At 43.4% G+C, this 27,104-nt stretch overlaps 2 protein-coding genes across 8 annotated transcripts in view; one reads left to right on the top strand and one right to left on the bottom strand.

Moving 5' to 3' along the window:
• negr1 (neuronal growth regulator 1) overlaps positions 1-27,104 on the bottom strand; it is a 378,181-nt gene that overhangs the window by 295,971 nt on the left and 55,106 nt on the right. The gene's annotated exons all lie outside the window — the stretch shown is intronic.
• The window catches only part of adgrl2a (adhesion G protein-coupled receptor L2a), a 90,498-nt gene continuing 69,537 nt past the window's right edge, over positions 6,144-27,104 (top strand). For 2 of the 7 annotated variants that reach the window (XM_084010801.1, XM_084010803.1), the window contains exons 1-2: positions 6,205-6,581; positions 26,682-26,875. In XM_084010801.1, coding sequence (XP_083866927.1) covers positions 26,800-26,875 — 76 coding nt within the window. In that variant the 5' untranslated portion in view covers positions 6,205-6,581; positions 26,682-26,799. Of the gene's footprint in view, positions 6,582-26,681; positions 26,876-27,104 lie in introns of all 7 variants that reach the window. The other 5 variants (XM_084010798.1, XM_084010799.1, XM_084010804.1 and 2 more) reach the window with 5 other exon arrangements.

Genomic DNA, 27,104 nt, shown 5'->3' on the forward strand with positions numbered 1-27,104 from the left:
CAGTGTGCTGTTTGGAATATCAAGAGTTGACGAAAAATAAACAAATCAACAGAGATTTGTTTTTATTTTGTCCTTTGCAGCGTTGAACGGCGTCTCAGGTGTGCTGTAATGGAACTTCTGTAAATCTTCCAAATGTCTCTTAATTTTGCAAACTCGTGGAAAGTCTGGATACAACGACTATTGTTCCTTTCCCACTTTACCGTGCGACAATCATTAGCCGTGATTACAAAGTATCTCTTGAGAAATTGGGACAGAACAATTTAGTTCATTGTTCTCAGAAATTGGAGTTGCCCTTCGTTTGCTTGCCCCCCCTCCATTGGATTCATCTGTTCTTCAGTGTGCCAGGAAGAACACACCACTAATCAAGCAAACTATTTGATTGGCCTGGGAAGATTTCATTCAGACTAATTTGGCTTAATAAACATTTGTGTCAAACGATTTGGACGAGTGCAATTCCAGACCTATTAAAGGATGTATTAAATAATGTGCTTACAGAATTGGCAGTATTTACATACGACCTTGCACATTTGCAAAAACCCGTGCTTCCTGAGGCGTGTGGCTGGAAACACACCTCTACAAAAAAAAAAGGAAAAGTAATCAGCCCTCAAGAACAAGTTGTTTAGTCATATGTGCAAGTTTTGACAAATTGAAAGACCTTCAAAGATTGTTGTTGACTCGGTAATAAGCATCTACAGCAATAGCCAGCATGGATTTGGTCATTTTTTAATGCCCTGGTGAGCAGCCTCTGTATTTAGAACAGTAATGTTTTATGGAAATAAGCTATATGTATTTAAAACTTATAATTATGTTCCTTTATACTGGCACAAAGCAGTTACTTTTAAATTAGTGGAATTAATCGGAATGCAAAATTGAAGGGAGGAATGTCTGTCCACAATGATGAATGCTTAAGCAAGATTTTGCTTCAATTAAAATTTCAGGCAATTATTCTAAAAGATTATTGACCTCTAAAGGGACTGGTGAGGTCACATATTTGCCTCTGTCTTTGCAGTGTGGTATTCATCTTCATTAGGGAGAACAATTGAAGGCGTTTTCCTCCCGTAGTGGAGGGTATTAACGCAGACAGATTATCCTCTGCACACTTCACTAATAAAGTTGATTTCTATTATTGTCTGTCCAGGTGAAGGCAGATTTTGAAGCATTGTCTTGGTCACACTGACCTGCTCCTCCTCTTCATCAGTGCTTCGAGACTTCCTCGTCCTTTTTTAGCGGGCGTAGGAAGGTCGTTTTTGATTGCTGCGGAGTTGTTGTTTTGTTCCGTCAGAAAGTCATTACGTAGAGCTCTGTTGGGTTAATGTCGAGCTCTATTGAAAATTATGTGAGTTTATCACCCCGTGAAGCCTTATTTTCCCTAAACTGAAGTACCAGACGTACTTTTTTCTTTCTCTTTTTCTGCCCGGATTGATGCATTGTTGCAACAGGCATAACACATCTGGAGTCCTGCACGTTCCTCAGTGCTATGTGAGTATTATGGGGATAAATTGACTTACAATCTGTGAGAGACAATTGAAAAATAACGATTGAAAAAAAAATGTTTGCTTATTATTTTTAGAGTTCCTTGAAAAAAAAAAAAAAGAATTGAAATATCGCAGATGTTCTCTGTTGCTGAACAACTCTTGTTTTTGAATCATAATACATCAACTTGATGAATTATAATTGTGATAACACCGCGCTCGACAGAAAAAAACCTTGATTTTTGAAACGTGCGGCAATTGCATATAAATGGATCTTTCTTTCAACCCGGTCATTTCAAAGTATACTGAGCCATTCGCTCGGTTTACACTCAAAACGTATCTTGTGTTTGAAAAATATGTCCACGTTTACACAATACAGAGCAGAAGACGGCAAAGTGAAGCAAATTGGAACTGTTGGCCTCTGCTGAACCTTATTACTTGTGACCATATATCATTTTTTTATAGGTCACAAGTGAGACACATCTGTTTCCACTTGGCTAAGTTTCCGTACAAAACATTTGAATAGAGATTCTTCACCTATATCCGTTGCCCTCCTATGGTTGTTTAAACCAGCATGTGTGTGATACATCAAAAGCTCCGAAACAGAGAAAAAAGAGAGCTGCTTTGTACCAAACAGCGTATTTCTGAAAAGGTTTGATGTTTAGATGATTCTTTAATGTTTATTCCGTGACACAGTTTTCTTAAAAGGATTTGTTTATGTAGTGTGGTCTTTTAACACTCAACTTATTTGACAGTTGTGCAAGCCAGAGCCCAACATGCCCACACTGGACCTTGCTTTTTTCAAATTTGATCTCAAAGCCCCTCATGTGTTTGACTTCTTTTTAATTGCTTCCTGTCTGCTGGGTCAATTATAAGTCCCGGGCCCTTTTAGGAGGGGGACCCGACTATTGCAGCATTTTTGGACAGACAGGGTGATTAAATAACTGAAACTTGAGCAGAATGATGAGATCACTCATTGGGACTTGATTTGATAATATTTTACTTGGTGCGCAGACTCACAGTTTACACATGTTGATTTACGTTCAGACAGAAGTTGATTGCCTTGTGCTTCCTTTCCTAAGTCTTTTTAATGAGAAAAAAAGACCAATGCAATCTTACTCTGTTATCCATTATTGATTTTGGGTCGAGTGTAAGGTGTAAATAGCCTATTGATATTGTATTGAAGTCAAAATATGAGCCTTGGAAAAAAAGAAAAATGTTCAAAAGATTTTCTAGTAATTAGTAAGTGAACCAAAAAACACAGGTTTTCCTTCACAAATCAAGCGTTTAATGGTTAGTGAAGGCAGAATAATGTCTGTGTTGTGTCACAGTTAAAATGAGTTAACCTAAGATATTACTTTACAAAAGCTAACATATTCATGTCGATGTATTGATACAATTCTTCAGGACTAAAGCTTATTGAATGAAGATATATTTCCGTTCTTGTCAAAATCCATACATTTGAGTGGAGGGCTTTAAAATCTATATTATTTATGACCACATCAACCACAGGTTGAAATCAACATCTCCATACACAAGTCACAGAAAAGCTTTGCACGTATTCAAATTTCCCGTAAAAAAACTATGATATATATTATAACTATAATATACGACACCTGAGTTTTTTAATAAGCCTTTGCGAGCCCTGTTGCTTCCCCAAATAAGCTCTGTGCCCAGTTCACCCGGTGCAGAGGTGCTGCAGAAGTGAGGTCACCGCATGGTTGCCCGTGGCTACATAAATATTAACCGAGTCTCCGCTGTGTAGAGAGGCCTTCTTTGATTATGGGTCTACTCTGAGAGTTTGATATCCAAGGAGACCACTACAGCCGGCTTGACTAAATTGATGAGAGAATACGGAGAGAGCCCGGTGTAGTTGTGATGCGGCGGAGTTTCACTGGGTTCGGAATAGATCAAGCTGCTGGATTTCATGCAAACGAAGTGGGGAAGGGAAACGGCGCTAGTCCGCAGTTCACATACTTAAAGCTTCACTTTGAACTTTTGCTCTGGTGCCGGGGAGAGATGTGACGAAGAGAAAATGGGAAATGCAACATGCAAACCTCCCTTTTCTGTGTTCCAAAGCGGATTCTCTAGTAAAGCAGAGGCTTAAACGATGTCTCAATCACAGCGGGTTATTTCGGTCACGTCGATAACGCAAGCGAACTCTGTTGGTGAATGTCTAGGTCAAAACAATTTAATAGAACTTCCGAATGAAGGTCCAAAACGCTTAATGAACAACGACTGCGTGGTGAAGTTTCGATGCCGTTGTGCTAATTGTGCTCTGAAGCATTAAACCTGGCCAAATCTTTGTTAGTCATCAAGCGAAGCGAGGATTTGTCGAGGGGTCACAAACAGTCCGGTGACTGGTCATGTGTGCCTGAAATGTCAATCATGTGCAAATATTTTGGGAAGGAGCCAATAAGCATTGTCAGGTGAACAATTGAAGGTTAAGAGGCAGACTCGGAGCCACATGGGAAGTGGAGGGGGGGGCATGTTTGCTCTCACCATGGATGACTAAGGTCCATTCAAAGCATCTGTTATCATTTCAAACTGATATGAAAACAGAAAAACACTGGTTACATCTTTACCATCCTCCAAACATACACTTTGGAGTATATATTTCCTCAAAATGCCATCATAATGTCTGTCCTTGTTTTTCACCTTGTGAATTTTTTTATTTTTTTGGGGGCTGTGAAGAAGAGCCGGCAGTAATCATGCACCATTTGGTGAGTGATTACATGCAATATTGTGCCCCCCTTTGCAAGATATGATTATATCACAGTTTATCATAAACACTTGCACATAAACAATTTATGTGCAACCGCTGCGACTCGTCAAAGAAAATACTGCACAGGCTGGGGTCACAAACACAAGGCGGCCTATAATTAGCAAAATAATTGTAATTACTCAAATTGATATCTCCGCCTTCACCTGTTTATGTTGAATCTGCACGTGAATTTTACAGTCCAATGATTTATGTTCATTCAGAAGAATAGCAGTACGCGTCTAATGCCCTCTGTTGACAATCTGAGGAAGCAGATTCAAATGAATTCATGCAAAATGGCAGTTTAAGCTGTTCAACACTGCAGCCATAGAGACACCACATGTGTTTTTAGTCTCGCCTTATAAATAAACATTTCTCCAGATATGGATGCCTGCCATTGGGTGACCTTTTATTACATCTGTTTTCTCTTTTTTTTTGTCCCTTGCAAGTAAAAAAAAAAGAAAGTCTGTATTATTATGTAAAATTATGCTTATGAAAACATAAGTCTGCCCCTCTGCTGCGTTCACCTTCACCTGGCAAGCATGACTCAACTTCATATTTCCACATGGTGGGTGTAAGACAGTTTTTATTGAAGCCAGGTGTGTACCCACGTCCTCCCTGATAATGTTTCTGGACAGAATTCCTCAACCAGATCACAACACGCTATGAGTCTTCACCAAAAGCAGATAGAAACCTGCATGTGTTTTTTTTAGGCATTCGGATTCAAAGATAGCAGCAAAATAGCAGTGGCATTGAGATCGAGATCTAACTTGAAAAGCAGCTAAAAATGGAAATATCAAGTTTTTTTTTTTTTTACCAGGGTTTTAATCTAAAAACAATAAAGAAAAATCATATATTACAACTGGGAATGTCCCGTGGACATCTTGAGCATATTGACCTGTAGTCGCCTGCATTACAGTGAATATAAATTGTGGACCACCAACATAACATGCAGCTTATAATAATAAGTAAGAGGGTCAAAGCCACAGCCGTCTGAGAAAAAAAATCCCACTAACTGCCTGATGGTGTCATGAATCATAAAGTTAGAAAAGTGAGAGTTGAAAGAAAAAAAACACCACGAATCGAGGAGAGATTCTCAGTTTTGAAAAAAAGAAACCGCTTGGCTCCACTCACACCAGCAGCGGCTTGACCACTACAGCCAGGCCAGAGTGCAGTTATCCTGTGGGGCCGGTTGGAGTGAAGGGGTGGGGGGGTGGGGGTCTGTAGTTCCGTGCTCCTTTTGATGCTCGGTAGTATTACAGTAGAATAAGTCCTCTGTCATTGGTTGAATAGGCTGGACTGCCTACTGTGAGAGAGCATGGGCCTCTCATGCCCAAAAAGGAAGGCGGCGTTGCGTCTCTAAGCAGAAAAAAAGGGGACTTAAAAATTGGGAGGGGGGGGAGATATATTGATAACATCCTTCCTTTCTGTATGACGTAGCTGAATCTCCTCATAGGTTATAAATAAAAAAAGATGGGGGGAAAAAAAGCTGAGTTGATACCTGTCGGGCTTGATAATAAGTTGACGTGATTAGTCTCCCTGCACGGAACTAGACTCCGAGTCAGCGCGGATGTGGACTCCATGCCAGTTCTTCGGTGGAGTCCTCCGCTCAGACGGCTCGCGCGCAGACAGCCAGCCTGCTCTCTCCACTGCACTGGCGCTGTTTACTGGAAGCCCGCTCCTCCGCGCCGCTTCCACCACCAAGTGTCTCAACACTGTGAGCGGGATCTTTTTCCTGAGGCGAGCCGCTGAAACTTGCCCCCCTCCAACCCCCCCAACCCAGTCTTCGTTCAGAGAGGAGCCAGGAGAGAGCAACGTCGGCCGGTTAAAGTAGCGGACATCGGTCTTCTCCCCCCCTCCCTCAACTCCCTCATCAGCAGACACTGAAAGCACACTCTTGTCCCTCTCAGTAAAGTGTCTTTCTTCTTATTATTTTTGTTTGTTTGGGGGGTCCCCGAGCGCCGCTTCTTGTTTGTTGTCGCTGCTTCGGGAGTGAACAAGAAGAGCCGAGAATAGATGAGTCCGGACTGAGCGGAGAGAGAGACACAGAGACAGAGAGAGAGAGAGAGAGAGAGCAACACCTCGCTTTGCCATGGAAGTGTGCGTCCGGTGCAGGGGAATGTACGGGCTGAGAGGGGGACCCGCCGCCTGATATCAGCAGCCTCCAGTCCCAGATCAGCCGGGGAAAGCATGCCTCAGACCTGCCGACTCACTCTCCCCGCTGCAGAGGAGTCCCCATCACACTGTCTCTCCACAATCTGACTATTCTTCTTACAACTCGCATCCCCGCTCACTTCATTTCAGCCTGTTTTTTTCTTCTTCTTGGGCTTCGCTGCTTTCTAAGAGAGGTAAGTTTTTTTTCTCTCCCATTTTTTTTTTTGCATCTTACTGAGTCTCATCATCACTTTTGTATAAATTAAGCTGCAGCCTCGGCTGTTTTGACAAGTTGGCGTGGAGTGTAAGTAACTTTTCTCTCCTCGCTCCTTCACTCCAGAGCATTGCTTGCTTTAGGCAGTCGTTTTAAATATTAACAGTACACGAGTCAAATCTCACAGAGGAGTTTAGCTACTTTAAAAAAAAAATCGGTTTGGTTTGAACAGTGACTATACGGCTTTTAAAGCGGGACACCTTTTTATTTGTAAAGTATAATTTAAACGGCCGGAGAGGTGGGTTACCGTGGTTAATTGAAAAACGTTTCATCCAAACACAACCAGATGTGGATTGATTTGTTCGCCTGCCGGAGTTTTGTCTGAATGGAAACTATTCAACAACAGAAAAAAGTGGCCGAGCAGCGCGTTTATGTGAACCCATAACGCGTAAAGGGCCATTTAATTTGAATGTATGCCTCCGGGGGTGGAAGTGTATAGTTTGCTTGGTGGTGCTAGTCACCGAGGCTTGCTTGCTTTTTTTTAATTATTATTATTTTATAATCCACTGATGGTCTTGTTGGTTTGAATGGGGATTTATGCTGGAAGCTGTGACCTGAGAAGCCAAGTCGGTGTGATTCTTGAGAGCATTCACAGGCTAATCCATTCTAATTGGGGGGCTAGGCTATTTGTCCAAAGAAAGAAAAGAAAGAAGAAGGGGGGAATCAGACGAGGCTCGCCTACCAGCGCAATAATTAGTTTTTGGCCAAAGACGGAGCATGTGACGCAACGGTGATACAAGCGTAGGAAATGTCATGGAAATCAATCAAATGGCGAAATAAAAATGAAAACGTACCCCCCCTCCCCCCCACCCCCCAAAAACAAAAAAAAATAGAGGGGCTGTCTGGCTGCTTAGACTTAACTCAAACCCAGTCGGCGCAGAGAGGCAGTAAAATTAGATCCTTTTACTGCACATGTATTATTTAGGCCCACCGATTCCGACTCGTCAACCATGTGTTAAAGAGCAGGCAGCGGGAGCGCACACGCGGCCAGCCGGTGTGTGCGCCTCTCCTGGCCCGGGGAAACGCACCGCGGCCAGCCGCTGATGCGTGGCAGCCCGGAGCGCAGCAGCAAGCTCCGGTGATCGATCAGCAGATTGGGATCCGTTCAGCCACAGCATTCACCTGCCTTCAGCTTTTCTTTTTTTTGGTTTTGTTTGTTTTTCGTAGTCTTGTCTGATTAGAAGACCGAGGGAGCTACGAATTCCTGCCTCGATTAGAGTGCATGAATGTGTCTCATTGGGGCTCCAACATCTCTGTAGAACACCTTCGTCATAGCTGTTCATCACAGGAATAAAGACTAGTGGGGAAAAAAAAAATCAAATATCATTTGAATGCTGTCTTGGTTTTAAATGGGCGCAACCTGCTCTAAGACTGTTTTCTCCAGGAAATAGAAAACAAAAGAATGGTGTGCGGAGGATGAAGTGGCTTTATCTCCCTCAGCATACATAACAAAAGTGACATTCAGCCAAATACAAAAGGCTGCCGATTTGAGTTTTCTGGAATGTGTAAGAAATAAGCCAATGCACGCTTCAATCAGACTCCAGGAGCAACACTTTCTCATACAAGCCTCTTTATTGAGGGGAATTCTATTTTCATGTGCTTGTGCGTGGAGAGAAGAAGAAGAAAAAATGTTTGAATTAATGCAAGTGCAAATTCCAGCTGTTTGGAAGGAAGACATTAACATATCAAAGTGGTCCGAGCCCTTACACAATGGAAGGAGTCGTATTTTCTGCCACTGGTTTTTGGCTGAGCCTGAAAGGCTCGAGAACGAGTGTGTGTGTGTGTGTATGTGTGTGTGTGTGAGCGGCTAAAACTGAAAGTCTTGTATTTTCTCGTAAGTAGGTCCGTGTGACATCTGGTGTATAACATAATCTCACTTGTATTTTGTTTGTTGGTCGGTGTGAGGGAGTACGTCAACGCTTTCACACAACAGGATGATTGCACAGCGACTCACTGAGAAGTAAATAGTGCTATCTTGGAGGGGGGGCGTATAGAGGGAAAAATAATGTGGAAATGTAAATTCTTAAGTCGGAAATCACGATTTAGTCATAAATACAGTGGCAAATGTTTTAGTTAACAGGTGCCCGTTGGAAACACTACAAACTACTTGTGAACCTGGAGTACAGAAGGAAACTATCTTGTCCGATGTCTTTGTGTGCAAAAGCGTTTGATATCTTCAGCTCCGGCATTGCCATTATGAGCGTTTCACCGTAGAGTCCGTGTGTGTGTGTGTGTGTGTGTGTGTGTGTGTGTGTGTGTGTGTGAGAGAGAGGGAGAGAGTACCTTTCTCAGTCTATAGCCTTGTTTCAGTGGAAGTGCGTCCGGTTTCAAAGAACTGCAGCTGCTCTTGATCTGCCGGAGCACCAGATTGCCCCCTCTTCGCTGCTGCGTTCATCTCTACCTCGCAGATCAATACGGCCCAGCACACTCCTATATGGGTCTGGGGGAGGAAAAGTGCTACATATCACTCTGTTCCCCTTTACGTGACACTCGCACGAGACTCTTTAAGGCTCAGTGAGCGTGACTGGGCGAGTGAGAGTTGCATCGCGTCAAAACATTTGTGACATTACGGACTGTTGCTTCATTTTCCCGCTGCCATGTTTTTCACCACCCAGAGCCGCTGCTGAGGGTTTTGTGCTTGTCTACGGATATCTGACTAGTGCACTAAACAGATCAACGCCGGCTCTCACAGCCTCTCCAGATTTTTAAATTATAACAACAAGCCATGTGCACTTCCACCCAGGCTTTATTAAGGTAATTTGTTATTGATTTAATTCAATAAAGAGCGGCGCACACACTGACCAGTGGCACCGTTTGCTCACTTTGTTTGTCGCACTCTCTCTCACGAGCGTGGACGTGCGCCCGTTGTCTTTGTCTGAGCAGCGATTGGCGAGTCCATACGACTGATTTAAAGGTTGCACTGTGGCTGAATGGATTGTCTGTTCTGGGGTGTCGCACTGGAGATGTCGTGCTTAATTCACGGTGAGCGCCGCCATGGCTGCTCCGTGGCAAAAGCAGGCAAAATGATGGAGGTTGTGAACGCCGAGGAAGTAGGATTGCAGGGAGTTGGATAGATTTACATCCCGTTGCTTATTTGGCGTGTAAATTGTGGGTTTGTGTTTTCAGATGCAATCTTTGCTGTTGCTAAACCACCTACACGGAGTCATGCTGTGCAGATAACTGCTCCCTATTAGAGGGAAGAAACAAGGCTGTAAAAGAAAAGCTTTGGTAAATTTGATGTAACGTGCAGGCCTTTGGTGGGCCAAGAACCCTCCTCTTTCATGACTGATTTTATTTTACGATTGGCAATCAGTAAAAACGCTGTGCACCAGCGTGTTCCCCTCCCTGCCATTTTGTGAAACATTTGTTTCCACTTGCCACAGGCCTCTGGTGCGGCGGGGGGATTCGGGTGCCCCTGAAATGGCAGGTGAAACTTTCTGCTTGCCTAAATAATTTCCGAGCAGAACATTACACAGCAAGGACATAGGCGGCGGAACGTAAGGGTCAATTCAAACCCTGGTGACAAGAAACAACATGGATATTAGCCGATGGCTCTCACACTGCTCTCTGTGCACCGGTTAAGTGGCAGCCTCCCTGAGTCTATCTGGCATCCCTGTTTTATTGTGCTCCACTCATTTTTGTGTTTCTCTGAATGGTATTTAGAATAAAAGGAAGTGCAGAACTGGGTCATAAAATCTGTCCTATGGTCATAAAACGATTGGGAGCAACATATTGGCCTGGTTTCGGTTTGCAGCTCGTGCATTTTGCATCCTGTTTACGGATAAGATATGCTGTGTGCTATTAGCAGTGTGTGTTGAGGTCACTCCCAGCAAGTCTGTCGACATAGCATTGTGCTAAAAAAAAAAAAAAATCTAGAAATGGAATTTTTAGGCACCAAAAAGCCTAGTGGAATTTTTGGTGTATTGTTTTTACACATTATTATTTTGCTGTTTAAAAATTAGTCACATCAGTTCTAAATTTATTTTATCACTTGGATCATTTTTAAGCTAATAAGGTAATTACAAACGCATTTGTAATAATTGAAAAAATATTTTCATAAAAATATTTCTTGCATAATAATTCGTTTTTTGTCTCTCACTTAATTTGTTACATTTATTCCTTTCATAATTAGGACATTTAAGACTTGTCTTATATAGACAACACACACACATTGACCCGGATTCATTCTCTCTGCTATACCTTATCTCTGCATGGCTGCAACATTTTTTTGGAAAATGTGCAATATCTGTGTGACAGAGGAGAACCTGGGAGGCAAGGCTCTGAGCAAACAGCAGTTATTGCGTCTCTGCTATAGCAGGCGAGAGCAAGGCCTGGCTGGGAGAGAGGGGGGATCTGCGGACGTCTGCCAGGGGAAGGAGTAATGTCTCGGCTGGATTATAGGAGAGCGAAGCACATCCACGCTTTAAAAGACCCGCTTTTCCAACTAGACGGGGCTGTTATTTTGGGATGGTTCGTGTGAACACAACAGAGCTATACATTTCCTCTGTATAGGCTGCTGTCCTCCACTATTGTGACTCGATGCAAGTAAGATAAGTTTTTAAAAACGATTTCATGTTGGGCAGTGGGTGTGTTTCAGTATATTCAGAGTCAACGTGTCGAGCCGGGTTTAACATTGGAATATAAATTAGCTTTTGTTTTAAAATGCCATTTTTTTTAAAGCGGCGCTGTATTTCAGATGTAGCTGTGGCTGTCTAGCAAATGATTTACACACCTTTTGTGTAGTGAGTTACATACTATTCAGCTATTAAGTGGATTAAGATACTCTCCCAGAATACCAAATGCAAAAAAGGGGGGAAGTAGCAGCAACCAATTAAAACCATTAAAAGAAAACACCAGTAGTCTTTCAATGGCTGACATTGGAACTAAGAACGGGTTATGGTTCACTAGTCCCTCTTATGTGTGTGCATATTGATATATACGGCGAGCGCTTCAATTCTGAAAGCTCCAGTAGACGCTCGCATATTGTAGTCTGTATGTTGGAATGCAACAAAGCACCGTTGACTTTGAATTATCAAATGCAGCGAAGAAAGATATTCAAGTAAAAAACGCACTCTAAAGCACCGTGTGCTGGCTCCTTTGCAGCTGAAATCCTGCCAGATGCATATTATAGCTAATGTTTGTGCTCACTTTTTTTTTTAAAAGCGTATACTTTGCTGCGTTCTATACGCTTATATGGTCGGCGTTGGAAGGCCGAGGCTTTGATAAATGATATTTTATTGTACAGTATTTAGTTTGGAACTGTGGAAGCTCTTGCAATGTTCTTGCAGTGCAGTTGCCAAGTCAGATGGAGTTGAGCGTCTGGTCTGGGAGTTTCAGAGGAATATCACAGGCATGGTAACTTGCTAAAAACTAAGCTAATCAACAAAATAATTGTCTGTTCAATTGCTTCCATGCCAGAGACATCAAACACAGCCGAGGTTGAAAAAACAATCAAATTATCTCTTAATGATTGCTCACGCTGACAGACGAGCGCTCGCGAGTCGGTTTTGTTTGTAGGCGACATATGTGAGGGAGAATGAACTTTTGAGGTCGCCCGCTCATAAATATCGGTGTACATTCTGGTAATCTGCATAGATATCCATCATCACCTGTAATGAAAACAATTTTTATCTTATTATGTGGTTTTTGGCATTGAAACAGAGAGAACCGTATTAGTCTATTAATTTCCTGCAGTGAATCATGAATCCTGCTGCTTTTATGCTCCGCGTATCCTCCATGTGTGGTCCACAAAAAAAAAAAAAATGTTTCTGTTTCCTCTATAGAGTAAAGTTTGGCCTCTACGTCTGCTCTCCTCCCTCCCTCCCCCTCTCCCTCCCTCCCCCCCCTCCTCTCCCTCCCTCTCTCTCATTCTCTTTCTTTCTCTCTGCGTAGATAATGTCTCTGCAAATGATTTAACCGCCCTCGTTGAGGCTCCTTCCAGTAATTGAACAAGCAGAGACTGGGTGCTTTACAGGAAAACAATAGTCATATTATCTCAGATCTGCACTACTCTGAGATTCAACAAAACACTACCTTGGATTGGACTTTGCGGGCAACTTGGAGGGTTCTGAATCGAAGAAAAGGAAAAACAGGTTTGCTTTCACTCCAAACAAAAGAAAAAGAGAGCGAGGGAAAAAAAATGGATGCCGTTCATTTTTTTTTTCTGTAGGCGCGATGTATTGAAAGTGTCGCATGATTGGAATGCATGTGTTGCGAGCTGCACCTGAGGGTGAAGTGCAGCCTTGGGTGGCACTCGGTAGACTTGAGCAGCATGAGCGCATGCGAGGGAGGCTCGGTAATAATTAATCAGAAAACAGTGGAATTGCTCGTGGCAATAATTAGTAGAAAAATGTGTGCTTATTTTAATAATTCTAGTTATATATTATTTGGATTTTTTGGGACCATTTTAAACATTTCTATTGATGCAGAATTTACACACAACTATTTATCTTGATTTCATTATTGTTATTAATATGCCTTAGACAGACTTCGATCGATTTCTCCAGGTTGGAATTTGGTTTGTTTTTGAAGTGTGAGTGTGAGGAAGGGGGGGGGGGGGCGCTTTGATTGTGTTGCTGTGGAGCAGAATTGACCTTGTGTGTTGGAATGAGGTTTTTCTACGCCTTGTTTCATACAGAGCACTCTTAGACCGAAATGGCCTTAGGAGGAGTTGTTCTGACAGAGATGCATTGTTTCAGGCAGCCAATAAACCACTGCACTGAGTGGCTACATCTGTGAACCTCATCTTGACTACAGTGTGGGGCTAGCAACAACACGGCAACTGTCACAGCTGCACCTGCTGCTGTCTCAGTACAGAGCCTCCCTCTCTGTTGCCCATAGAACCGCATCACTCTCCTCTCTGTGACAAGCCACAGGCGATGGACTCTGCTTGGGTCAACTGGAGAGAAGCTTCTTGGGAAAGCATCTGAAAACAGGGGGACAAAATGTCAGCCCCCTCCTCCCCCGAAAAAGAGATGTTAAAATAAAAATCTCTGCCCCGAGGGCCAGGATTTGGTTCAGTCGGAGGCTGGGTATAAAATTCCTATCTGTGAGACACAGCAAGGTTTAAGAGCGCCGGCTGACTAAAACCTGACCGACCACTTGAGCGTTCATTCTTCAGCGCGTCCAGCGACAGTAACAGTCTGAGGGTTTGATATGACAGCGAGTCGCCTCTCCCTAATATAGTCAACGATGAACGGAGATTAATGGAGCCGTCTCTTTCTGTACACACACACCGGCCTGCTTGTGTATTGAGGCCATTCAATAGATGATCTGATCAGCTAAGAAGAGATTCAGGAGCATTAAAGGCTTTTAAATCTCATATGTACTCATATTTGCTACGCTGCTGCTGTTAGAAGTCACAGAGCTAGCTAGGATCTATTGGAATAACTAAACCTCCATTTTTTTAATTTTTTTTGCACACACTTTATTTGGTTCGCTGAATACCTGAAAGAGAAAACAAGAGGCGTTTTGCAAAAAAAATAAAATAAAAAAGACTATTGGATCATCATGCTGTCTCAGAAAAAGATTATTGGAGGGGAACAATGCCGAGAGGATTTTCAGCCAGCAGAAGTGATGCAACGTGGCCACTTTCCTGCCAAATTGAACTTATGAGTGTGAAAAGCAATGCAGGGACATGAGGAGTGGGGCTGACGTGAATGCAGATAGTGTGGGATTAGCACAGGGGAAGATTGAGCGACAGTGGCCGGTGACGTCTCTTTACAGCTTTGCTTGTACAGCTGTGCCAGGCCTGGCATTCACTCCTGCCGGTTGGATCCACTCCTCCTTCACTGCCGGGGGGTTAGGTAATGAACATCTTAAATACTGCAGATAAGTTCAGCTCCCGAATGTGTGTGTGTGTGGATGGAGACATCAAATTATTCATGTGTTTATAATGAAAATTGGATTATTTAATATTGACACCTCAGTGTGTCTGTATGATTTGATCTTTTTGGCTTTTGCACAGGAAAAAGACATCCACGCTGCCCTAATAATTCATCATGCCTCCTTCTAAATGAGGTGTGAGGCGGCTGTGCTGGTGTGCCATAAATCACACATAGCCCGACTGCTTTATCCATTAGACCGACCTGTTTGTCTAATCCAGCTACTCAGCCCCCCAGCAAACTGGATTTAGTAATTAAGACGAGTGTGAGAACTGCAGCTTCCACTTCACACCTGGCGTGTTATCGCTGGGCGCGAGACACATAGACGTGGAGAAAAAGAAAAAAAAACGGAAATCAGCCACAAAATGACAATCCAGTTGAGAATAAGCTTCATTATAGATTTCGCCAAATTATGTCTTATATCAGGCAGTTATTATTTTTAGTCTTGAATCGCTGGTCACCTTTATTTAGTCAAAGCAGTGGAATAAAGGATTTAAAAGATACTCACTGTCATTTATGCGGCGCTGACCTATGATGACCTTGTATCTCTACAACTTTTCATTTAATGCATTTTTTTTTAGCTCAACCCATCCGTTTTTTAATGGCTTGCTGAAGAAGTATTTTTTATTTTTTTACCAGTCCATTAAGAAAAACGTTTCTTTGAAGAGCAACACAAAACATTTTTATCTGATTTTGTAAGAATCGATTTTTTTATAAGTTTAATATGTATAATCGGCTCTGCCGTGACCCATCTAATGAGTTGTGGACGAAGATCTTGGATTTACTCGGACTGTGGAATTGTAATTGTATTTTGTTTCAACAAAAAGCCAGGTTTCATGTTTTACAGACCCTTTTATGTAGCCCAGTGCAACTACATAAAAACAGTCTATAAAACCCCCAAATTACTTTTTGAAAAACCTTCCTTGTTTGGAGATGGGCGACATTGATTGGCCGACAATGTCTAATAAATCAAACGCAGAAGAAAAATGTTCAAATCTAACGTTTTTAATCTTGACCTACCTGTCTATGCTCTCATGAGAAGAAAAAAACCCATCCCCCCCATGAATCACCCAGTGATACAATCAAAGCAAGGTTAAATGATGACCAGACAGAAAGCTCTGAGCAACCTGCACTGATTCTCGAGTACTGCATCTGTGCCCGGCAACACGTTTCATTTTTAGCTTCAGCATCAGCAGCTGGACCAATGTGAGTGCTGTTCTGTAGTAGTTGATGGAAGTAGGAGAAAAAGAGTGTAAAGAGGACAGTCAAACGGAGGGGGGGCAGAAACGGCTGCATTTTTTTTTTTTGCCATCGCTAAAAAGCGGAGCCGGTGGCATTTCCGTCATTCATCAGCCTCCGAAACTGATTACTAGTGAGTCTGGAGTGAGCTGACAGGATGCGGCTCCTGCAGCCATTACCATCAGAAATAGGTCCGGCAGGCCCGGGGGTAGGCGTGCGGCCACGGCTCCAAGAGGCCGAGACCTGCCTAAAGGACGGAGTAGTTTGCCATGATAACATCTATGCAGTGTAGAGGTGAAGACGCTAACATATTTAGCATGACTCTAAAAGGTTTGCCGACGATGAACCCTGGCAACTTTTGCTCTGTAAATGTAGCTACCGGAAAACCAAAGCTCAGTCAATCAGCGAGAGATGGTGACTGTTTGCAGAAACCGCAACGCCTCCTCACTTTCCTGCGAGGGGCCAAAAACAGGGATCGTTTATTCACTCACCTGAAAAAAAAAAAAGAAGCCTCGTCGGCTCCTGTACATAATGGAAGCAGAGGAGCGAAGAGAGGACTGTGCAGACATCACTCGGGGACAATATTGTGAAGTCACCGCCACAAGACTCTCCCAGCTGCATACTTGATATTTAAACTTTAACAGAAGTTAAACATTTTGTGCCCAAGACAGAAATGTGTAATGAAGCTTCCATAACGCGATTCATCCAACTGGAGCGTGCAGCGATAGCCTCGAACAAAAGTGCTAATTGACGCCGAGGATATTTTGGTGTATAAAAACATAGAAAGATGACAGAGATGGAAAATATTCACAGGACAGGGCTGAATATTTATTAGCTCGACAAGAATATCTCCTTTGATGTTCCGGCGAATCGCTGCTTTTAACCTGTTTGTGTTACTCGAACACTTTCGTTTTTTTTTTTTTGTTAAGTCACATTTTCATAAACTTTCTAGAATACAAATGAGAGGACGATATTTTATACTAATCTTTTAAATCGGTCAATTTAATATATGCATTTGTGGTTCAAGGTGTCGTAAAACACGTGGGATGCTCCCCGTTTGAAGAGTTGATCGGCATTTTACGAATTGTTAGGTCGACCCTGCCCCTGGTTGACAGTGAAGTATAAAAATGTTTAACAAGCTGATGGTTTTGCTGCTGCGGAGGGCGGCTCAGCTCTAACTGTACGTGTGAATTCAAGGAATTGCTTTATAAGGCATCAGCTTGCACTGTAATTTAGCGAGACAATATTAATTATGCATCTGCTGTTCGTACCCACCGGATCGCTGCAGTTCATACGCAGAGACAATAATTGTTTATTGTGTTAACAGAAAAGGGTCAAGGAAAGGTAAAACCTATTCTGTGGCATATTTCTACAAGCCACTTTCGTCAAATAAAAGGTAATCTTTCATCCACGCGGCTCTGAACGGTGTGAACCACCTCACAGAGACGCTTGTTGTTGTTCAGAGGAGGGTTTTTTTTTTTTGCCTCCACAGCGAGAGCCCTTGTCGGTGTACGCCACTGCCTTCTCTCCCAATGTGGGACTTTATCACTCTCACTTCATATTCATAGTGAGTCTTACTCTCCTGTCATTATTTTGTGTAACTTAGAGCTGTAGCAATTACACTTCAGTGGATTACCTATGCAGAGATACAGAGATTAATATCTCTGCTTCTCACTACCTCCAGCGTGGCGGTTCAAAGGTGCAACCCGCGCCGCAATTCGCTATCGTTTGGCAGAGCACGAAATTGGTCAACCTTTCAGGGTTTGTTTGGGAATTTGAATCCCTTTGGTATTCAAAACAGGAGGGCCTTATGACAGGGAGATAATTTCCTAGTGAATGTTTTATCGCGGTCTGCTTGACAGTCTCCTGTATCTGTCTGCTCTCTCTCCTTGTGTCTTTAGATTCCCTGACTTTGGTCCAGCTATCCAGAGAGAGAGAAAGGAACAAAAAAGCAAACCCTCTCTCTCTCTCTCACTCTCTCTCTGTCTCTCTCTCTCTCTTTGTTATCACAAAAGAGCAAACACATATTAAACATACACAAGGTGCAGAAGCAGTGATTGCTGTATCTGCCGTCCTACTGTGGGTGGCAGGGGACGATAGCATAAGCCACAGACCCGTTTAAATATATATTTTTTAAATCATGTCAAGTCTGAATCGTGGTCAGCTGTAAGCAGGGCATAGTCTTGAGAGGAGATTTTATTTTTTGCCTGTAACGAACCATTATTTTTTAACCTGCCGTTTTAATCATCTTTCTCCCGTGGCGTGCCATATGTTTAGATTTTAGGCAAAGTAAAGCGGCTTTCACTCTCATCTATTGAATGTAAGCCCATTGTTTCCTTGATGACATCGCTCACATCCCAATTGAAGTTGAAACTTATTTTAAAAATCTTTTTGTGCGACTCTTTCTCTCTCGCTCGTAGTCCCGAAGAGGCTCCATTGTACAGTGAGCAGACAGGACTGAGATCCTCCAGCACCTTAGTTATTAAAAGAGGGGGTGGGTGGGGGAGAAAGGGGGGTCGGAATGAGCCAATCTGGGCTTGTTTGCATCACAATCCCCAACACAGTGCTGATGTTATGCTAATGAACAACAGTGGAGAAGGCTCAGCCCCCAAACTGTCCTCTCTCTTTCACAGCTGAGAGTGGGGAGAGGGCGGCGAGTGGTGACACCCAAACTGCATCGAATAGCGCAGCCTAAAATATTCAAAGCCATTTTAAATGACTCTATTTTGTCATGTTTAAATGTGGTATTAGAAAAAAGTGTTGAGAATAACACGAATCCTGTGTTACGGTGCAGCCGAGCGTTCGAAGCCATCATTTTTGAGCGGCAGCTAAATGCCTTTTAGACATTTTCTCTCTTTTGGAGAAGAAAAAAAACCTCCACAAACAAATGCCAAACACCGTCATCAGGTTGAACAAGCACCCTTACCTGTCAGGCCAGTATACTGATTGAAGATTTAGGGCTGACAAGTGATTGCATTCAGCAGAACGACTACACCCACTCCTTTTGTCTGAGCTTCCCTGACGAGACGCGGTGCCATACCTTGTTTTAGGTCGACATATGCCACTTTCCCCCGGCGTTCTCGCCATGTTTAGATTGAAAATAGATACAGCGGTGCTGGGATAGAAATGTGCTGGGATGAAGTAGGCTACAGTAGAGCCACTTCACTGCTGGAATCATTTGTGTAATATCGCCTCTGCTGTAAGGGAAAGAGTCCTTGTGCTGTTTTCTATTTTGGTGAGGACTGAGCTCATGCGGTGTCCCTTATTTTGGCTGTTTGTCCTTCCTCCGAGCCACAGAAAGGTTAAAAGCCTCAATTAGACACCGAGCCAAGTACGACCACATCGTGCACAATGCTCTCTAATCTGAGAGAATTAGCACCCTTCAAAAAAAAAAAAAAAACACAGCTTTCCAAAGAGTGTACATTTTGCAGCATTTCTGATTTTAGAAGTATTCGGAGACGGAGCATCTTTCTCAATGCTTCCTTGAGATGCACTGAGAGAAAAATGCATCGCGGGGGCTCAAGTGCAATGACGAGGTGAATCCAGGTAAACGCCGGTGTTAAGCCGTCATTAAATCTACCAGTCACAAAGGAGGAGATGTAGCAAAGCAAAGAAAGAAGAGAAGGATTTTGGTGCTTTTAGACAGTTGATTCTGTGAAAATAGGCTGCGACTTAATATCAGGATCCTACATTCGGCGTAAGCCCATGATTTACTTAATGACACAGCTTTAATTCAAGGTTTAAACATATTCCCCCAGTTTTTTAACTACGCAATTTCTCTTTCGCTCACCATTGTTACAACAAGTAAATACGTGGCTGCTTTTCCTCCTCGCTCCCGTTTTGAACGCGTCTCTCACAAGTCATCTTCTCCGTTACCTTCTTGGTGTTTTTTGTTGCAGCCCACTGCCTTAAAAATTAATCATCCTGTTTAATAACGCCTCACGATCACAGTGCATTATTGATGGCGAGGTCCTTAATAGAAGGATGGAGCGGGGTTTTTAACCATTCAGCTGCTCATTTTGAAGGGTGGATGGGAGGGAGGGAGGAGGATCACAAAAGCTTACTGGTGCGTATCCGAGTAAATACAGCACATTATTATCATAGACCGAAACCAGGCCTTGTGCATCCAATAGGGCTAGGCCCCTTTTTTCTGCAAACAAACATGTTGTTTCGGATGAGTGGCAGCACTAAAAATAAATAAGTGACACGCAGGCGTACTCAATAACAGCTTTTCAGTGAACGTGACCTCAACGTGCATATCTCTGACCTCAACTGTTTACTTGTTCACCATGGTTCAGCTTCAAGCTACGTGAATGACTCGGCCCTTTCTCTTTTTTTCCCCCCTCCTAGCACTCGGAGCTGTGAGTGTTTTTGCCCCCACTGCTTGAATTTGCTTGGCCACAATGTATTATTTTTGCATGAACGCAACAATGATCATACTCGTGCTGAAATTGAGAAGATGACTTTGGGAGAGCGTCTGGGCCAACTGCCGAGCTCAGTTCGTATAATCCCCGATTTGTTTTGACTAATTTAGCCATGGCAAACTGGATCACACAACAAAATGTTCCCCTTTCTGGTGTACCAAATTGCTCTCCGAACCAACAACCTTGCAAAGTATTTATGTGCACTTACTAATTGGATTGGGTTCCTGGACAGGGGAGTGTGTACGCTACATATTGCATGCGCTCTGTGTATTCCAAGGTGAACCGTGCCGTGTCAAGGACTTATTGGACTTGATTGGCAGGTACTATCGCCATGAGATGCCGATATAATGGCAGGGCTCCCATTCCTGACCTTCCTATTTATCTAGCTGTATTAATGTCAGCCTATTAATTCCTAAGCGGAGGAACATTTGGCAAAGACACCGTTTAACAGCCCTGGCTGAATTATTCTTATCTCAACAGACCTGAAAGGAATAGTTTTGTGCTATCAGCGAGTGGAAATGACATTTTGAAATTTCATTTGAGATAATCCACTTCACTTCCCAGTAAAACATCAAAATTACAACTAAAAATGTATGGAACCTGTATTAAAACTTTGTTACCGCGGTAAATCGTCTGGCTATAATCCATGTGGACAGACAGGTGTAGGTATCTTTCAGCGCTAATAGGATTTTTGTTGCATTGCTAAAGTGATTATGAAGCTATGGATTTAATATGTAGTCAGGCAGAGGGCAATGTAGCACTCTGCCCAGGAATACATGTGTGAGATATATCTAAAAAACACATTATGTGTTGACATTTACACATTATGGGATGCTCACTGATAAACATGGGTTCACAGTCAAAACTACACCTGAAATAGATTTCCTTTTTTTTTTTTTTTCCATCTCATGATTTTGTTTTTGACAGTGCTTCCATATTTATCTCCATTAATATATTGATGAGTCGGAGTGTTCCAGCATTTGGCTCATGATTGCTTTATTTAGTAGCCATATGTCCTGACCAGTGGGGAGTACTCTAATCGATTAATTGAGTGGCTCATAAAAATGATCAATGGTGCAAACACTAAGAGCAATGAGCATGACAAGCGCCACGCTTATGTCACACGCTCTCCCTCATATATGCTACTGTCTTTTCTGTAGATGTGTAGTTTGCATGAGAGCCAGGAGATGATTCATCCAATACAACCATGATCCAAGTACTCGGAAACAATTGCATTTATGATCTCTCAGATGATGTAACGGGGTGAGGTCATACCTGAAAATGACAAGTAACTATCAGCCTACTTCATAAGTAGGGCTAAGTTAAGTTAAGTTGATTAATGGGTTGTTTTTGCTCTTAGTCGATACTTAGTAGTAGATACTTTTGGGTGATTAGTCATTCCTTATGCTATATTTCCAAGCTGACTCATGTCCAAGAAACGAATGAACACATCTCTGGAAAACACCCGATTTAAAGTGGTGCTTTTGTGTTGTTCTTCACAGATCAGCTTATCGATCGGGCAACAAAATCACACCAGACAGCCCCGTCGCCCAGCATGCATGTTTGACCCGGCATCTCTCTGGCCGAGCTCCCGTCAAGGTCAGGGCCCACATTTGGGGCACCGGCAGTCGCACGGCGTTTGGGTTGGGTGTCATTCAGCTCCTCTGGCTCTGCGCTGCTCCCAATCATCCCCTCAGCAGAGGGGTCAGCCCCTGGTTCCTCCCCGCCCCGCGTATGACTCAGCGGGGCTCCAGACTCATCCGATCACCGGCCCAATCTCTCCCCTATGGAGTGCGAATTTTCTGATTTACGCTTGCAAATTGTACATCTTCAGCGGTGTCAAAACAGGAACACAATCTCTTTTGGGAATATATTTCCTCCACAGCTGAGGCTGAGTGTTCTGTGACAGAGCCACGCATCCCCAGGTATTTCAGTTCCCCCCCCCCCCCCCCCCCCCCCTCAAAGTGGGTAAGAGAAACAGAGATAAGAAGAGTCTTATAGTATGTATGAATTCATGTATGAGGATGCCGTTGGGAAAAACCCCAATAGAAACCAAATGTGTTCCCTCCATTCAACATGTGGTGGTCTGTTGGTTCTGATTTACATTTCAGTGAATCTCCGGCCCCATATTTCCCTTCCTTTGCATCCCTGTGATGTTCCGTGACAATTAACATCCCGAGTCTTTCTTGAGGTTTATTGAAAGCTCAGGGGCTAATTCAAGGGTCAAGCAAGACTTGCAAGCTGTCAATCTTTCATTGTAACTAGACCCCCCCTTCCCCCACCCAGGCTCTTTATTCTGGGTCCCCCCCCCCCTCCATTCTCCCAGACCTCGTTTCATAGAACGGCCCTACTCTTCTTCTATTCTCCTGTGGCCCTTTAACAGAGGTAGAGAGGGACAACCAGGAGCTTTGTCTAAGGAGGCCGGCATTCTTTGACATCTGCCTCTTGTTTTCAGACCCCCGCTGCATTCAAATTTCAAACTGTCCTTTTCAATCAGCTCCCTCCCTCCCCTCCCCTCCACCCTCCCTTCTAATAACCCCCTTCCTCCCATTTACCGAGCCTTTTATAGTTTTTTCTTAAGAAGGCTAACCGGGATCCCTTCAGTTCACAATTTTGTCACCCGGCTGTCGATTATAAAGCATTCTGTTGTGTTGCGAATGTATCAAGCGCACATGTTTAAAGCCTCCGGGCCGCCGCCCCTGTGGCGTCTCCATTTCTGCAAGTGCTTCAACACATGTCTGCAATGACTTCACATTTAGCCAAAACAGTGCAATGCCTGTTGACATCTTTAGCAATCTGTGCTTAACAGTCACAGAAAAGCGCCTACATGGCATGTCTGGTGCAATAGAAGCAGCCGTGATCGTGATGCTCTTCATTCAACTCCCCTCCCCTCTCCTCCCCACAATGAAAAAAAAAAACCCCCAGTACAACAACACACCCTTGCAGATGCTAAAACCTGTTATGAGATCACACCCAAGTCGAGGGCTATTTTAGAAAACAGGCAAGGTATGATCGCCGTCGGTTTCTGTTTCAAGGCGGGGAGAGAAAAGAAACCCCCAGCTGAGAGGGAAGACCTCAGCACGTTTAATGAGAACGGCAGTCTCCCTTCAGTCTGCGCCTTTGGTGTCTCAGCATGTTAAACACTCACAGCGTGATACAAAATATATTAAAGTATAGGACTGTTATCATCCATTTACAGAACACCCATCCCCATGTTCTACGGATCTACATTCCGTTTTTTTTTTTTTCTTTTTTTCTCTCCTGCGTGGCAGGGGGTCCCGACTGCCTCTGAGGCAAAACTGTGTAAAGGCAGTTTGTCTTTGTCTCCACAGTCTGACACAGGAGGTCTGTTGAGCATGCTTTTTTTTTTTTTTACACTAAGCAATGATGACAGGAAAGCAAGAATAATCATATTGATTCACTGCTGTTATCTCAGGCTGAGACATCTAATAGTTTGTTTACATATGTAAACAAAATCACCCGCAAGCCACCAAAAAGACACGAAGATACTGAAATGGACACTTTTAAACCGTTCCATATGTAATTCACGTCGTACCCAGGTGTGTGGTTTTAATTTGCTCAACTGAGGAACAAAATACTACCTTGTGTCCATAGTTTAGACTTTAAGAACGACTTTTAAGTGTTTATCTGTATTGGGAAAGTCGGCGTGTGCACGTGTCATCCAATCTGATCATTCGATTACAACCAGAGTAAGGAAACTAATTATTGGAACTACCATGTAAACACCATATCCACATGATCTCACTCGTTTTGTGTGCATAGCATCATTCTTTGAAAGGTTTGTCCCATAGTGTCTCTGTTTGCATTCTCTTCACGCACCACAGAGGTTACAGAGCGAGCCAGATGCAAAGCGGGAGGATATCCGATAAAAGAATGACGAGGCTGGGGATGGTGGGATGAAATAAAACTAATGTTTTTGAGTGACAGCGAAACAAATGGAATGCTACAACTAACACCTCAAGTGGAGGCGCCTGTAGGAAATCTGAAAAAAATGGGACGCGAAAAAACAATCATCACCAAAGATGTTTCTCCATTTTCCCTTTTTATGTTACTATTTCCTGTGTAAACTCATTACGGGGGGAAACTGTAAACACAGTTGGTTTTACACAGTAAATGATTTTGCTGCGTGACAATGCATTGATTGAATGGGATTATTACCACTCACATGTAAATGTGTGTGTGATCTAAATAGTGTCTCTCTTTCTAAAGGGCCGAAACAGTAAGGCTTTGTGTGCACCGATTAAGCTGCTTAAGGCTCCAGTATGTGCTCACTATGTGCAGCTTTATTGTGGAGACAATCTGCTTAAGGCTTCGTTATACATGTACGGACCTTGAGTATAGGCTGATTAGTTGTAGCCACTTGCCCGATAAACTTAATTGGTGCCACGTGCACTGATCAGCTAAAAGACAAGGGTCAGGGTTTTGTTGAAATGTAATAGGTTTGCTTGTTATTAACTTTCATTTGACGAGTCTCGTGCCTGCATATTATTCCATAGAAGCTGGATACGCCGTGGCTGCATAATACTCTGCTCCCGTTAACCTCGTTTAAATGGCTCTAAAATTAGAGGTCTCAGGTGAGACGTAATGTCATGCCAGACGAGCCGATTACGGCGGGCTTAATTATAACTTTGTTGGCTAATGCGCGTTCTCCGCGTGCTTTCTCGGTGATGAAATATCGCACCGCCCGCGAGCGCAGACGAAACAGATCAAGAGACTCTTCGGGCCGTGGATGGTCTCCGGAGTGCACAGCCGACGCCGATGCTTGCAGCTCCGACTGTACGCGACACACAGGATTCCTCGCCGTTCTCTTGTTAGCAGCTTCGTCTGATAGATAACGCACACCGTCCCTCGGATCTTAACAAACAATCGCCGTGTACACACACAAGAAAAAACAGCGTGATGTTTTTGAATGTGCTAAAAAGGAAGGAGAGAGAAAAAAAAACTGTTTCTAATGGGGTCCTGTGTGCCTTGTTGCCAGAGTGATGCCATATCCCATGGCGAATGTGCTAATGGTTCATGGGAGTGAGAGGAGTGAGCTTAGCCCAGCAGTGTAAACACACAGACAAAAGGGAGCCGTTAGGAGTGTGAAACGCATGCCTGGGCGTGCAGGTAGGCATTAGGTTTCACTCTACACGGCTCCGCCACTGTATCCATGACAAGGAGGAGGCCATTTGCTTTTGTAGCGAAAGAGAGCAAGAACAAACAGTCAAACAGACCGGCACTAGAGGGACAGGTATGGATGAGCTGAGGGGAAGAGGAATTCTGGTTTGTAGAGATGTAAGGGAGAGGGAGGGGGGTGGGAGAGAGAGGTAGACAGAGAGAGAGAGAGGCTGGGGAGATAAGGTGGTTTGTGGTCAGTCACAACAGAGAGAAATGACCATTTGCTTGGTGGTGTTTCTTTATTTGTTTGTTTGTTTGTTTGGGGCGCGGGGGTGGAAAGAGTCACAAAGCATCAGTCGGATAGAAGTTACACCTCTGCTGTGGTGGGAGTGGAACGTAGCGCCTTTAAAAACATTGTGATGGGGCTGATTGAACATGCCGGTGTTTAATTAGCCACGTAGACGTTCTAAAAATAACAGTATTATGCCCAAACAAGACACAGTACGCATCCACCTCTTATTATAGCTTTCCCATTTATTACTCGAACACCAACCGATGCTAATGCAAGCCAATACGCCTGCAGCAGGATGAAAAGCTTTTTGGCTAATGTTCACCGAGCTATTACCACGGATATTTTTAGCATATTTTTACGGTCAGTTAATTTAACATTTCCGCCATGTGGTCGTAGAATTTTGATGCCGTGTCGGTATACAGTTGTTCAGTTTTCCGGTGCAACTCCTCTGGAGAGACGGCATAATTTTTTCACTGGAGGGCCGATTTGAATTTACAATGCGTGGGAAGCTTTTACAGTTTTTGGAAAAGAGAGGTCTAAGCACACAGTGAGGTAAATCAACATCACTTCAAAATCCCTGCTAAAATGTCACATTGTGTTGTGTGGGAAAGTAGAAATCTTACTTTAAAGCTGTAGACATGCTGAACGTGGTACAATATGTTCTTTGTAATAGGAAGAGAAAATACAATTTAACAGCTCTGACAAGGTTAGCATCACGAGGTGACTGACAGGGCGGGTCCTATCTGTTTGATGACAGCGATGGTCCCGCCCCTCCCCGCCACTGAAATGGTTAGTCCTCAGCTGCTATTAAGGGATTTCCTTTCTCAGGATTATTGACCCACTGGGCTTATTTTAGCGGCTTTGCGTGGGGTTTTGTAGCATTTTTCTCAGCTTAAAGGTTTGTCACATATCTGCAATCGGAATGCAAATGCAGCATCAAGTGCCTTTGTGGCAAGAGTGTGACAGGGTGAATTCCTGTGTGAAATCACACGGGAACAGAGCTCACCACGTGGAATAAATTTCACCCCTGAACTGAACATCTCTCTTGGTGTGCTCCACAGGTGAGGGGATCAATGATGAGCATCTCTGAGACCAGTCGGCGTGGACTTTTTTAATCAGAACCTTTTTTTTTTTTTTCGTCACGCACAAACCTGCCACAAACCATCAACGCCGAGCGCCATGGCATGCTCCCTGCTGAAACTGCACACCTTCTGCTGGTTTCTCATCACACTAGCCCAAGTACACTCCACAGAGGGTAAGTACATATGAAACCGTTGTCTCTGTGCTCTCCGAAGGCATACTGATGTGTTCTCATGCCAGCGTTGTCATAGCATATAGTATGGTTTCAGGTTCGGTGACAGCCAGTGCTGTATATATATGCTGTATATTATATTTGTACTATTGTCTTATTTAGGGATGTAGCATGAGCAGTGATATTGTGACTCAAGCCAAAGCTACTCCTCTGAGTGCAGGCGGTGCTTGTG

Source organism: Eutrigla gurnardus (genome assembly GCF_963514095.1).
Source record: "Eutrigla gurnardus genome assembly, chromosome: 6".
Taxonomy (NCBI): Eukaryota; Metazoa; Chordata; class Actinopteri; order Perciformes; family Triglidae; genus Eutrigla; species Eutrigla gurnardus.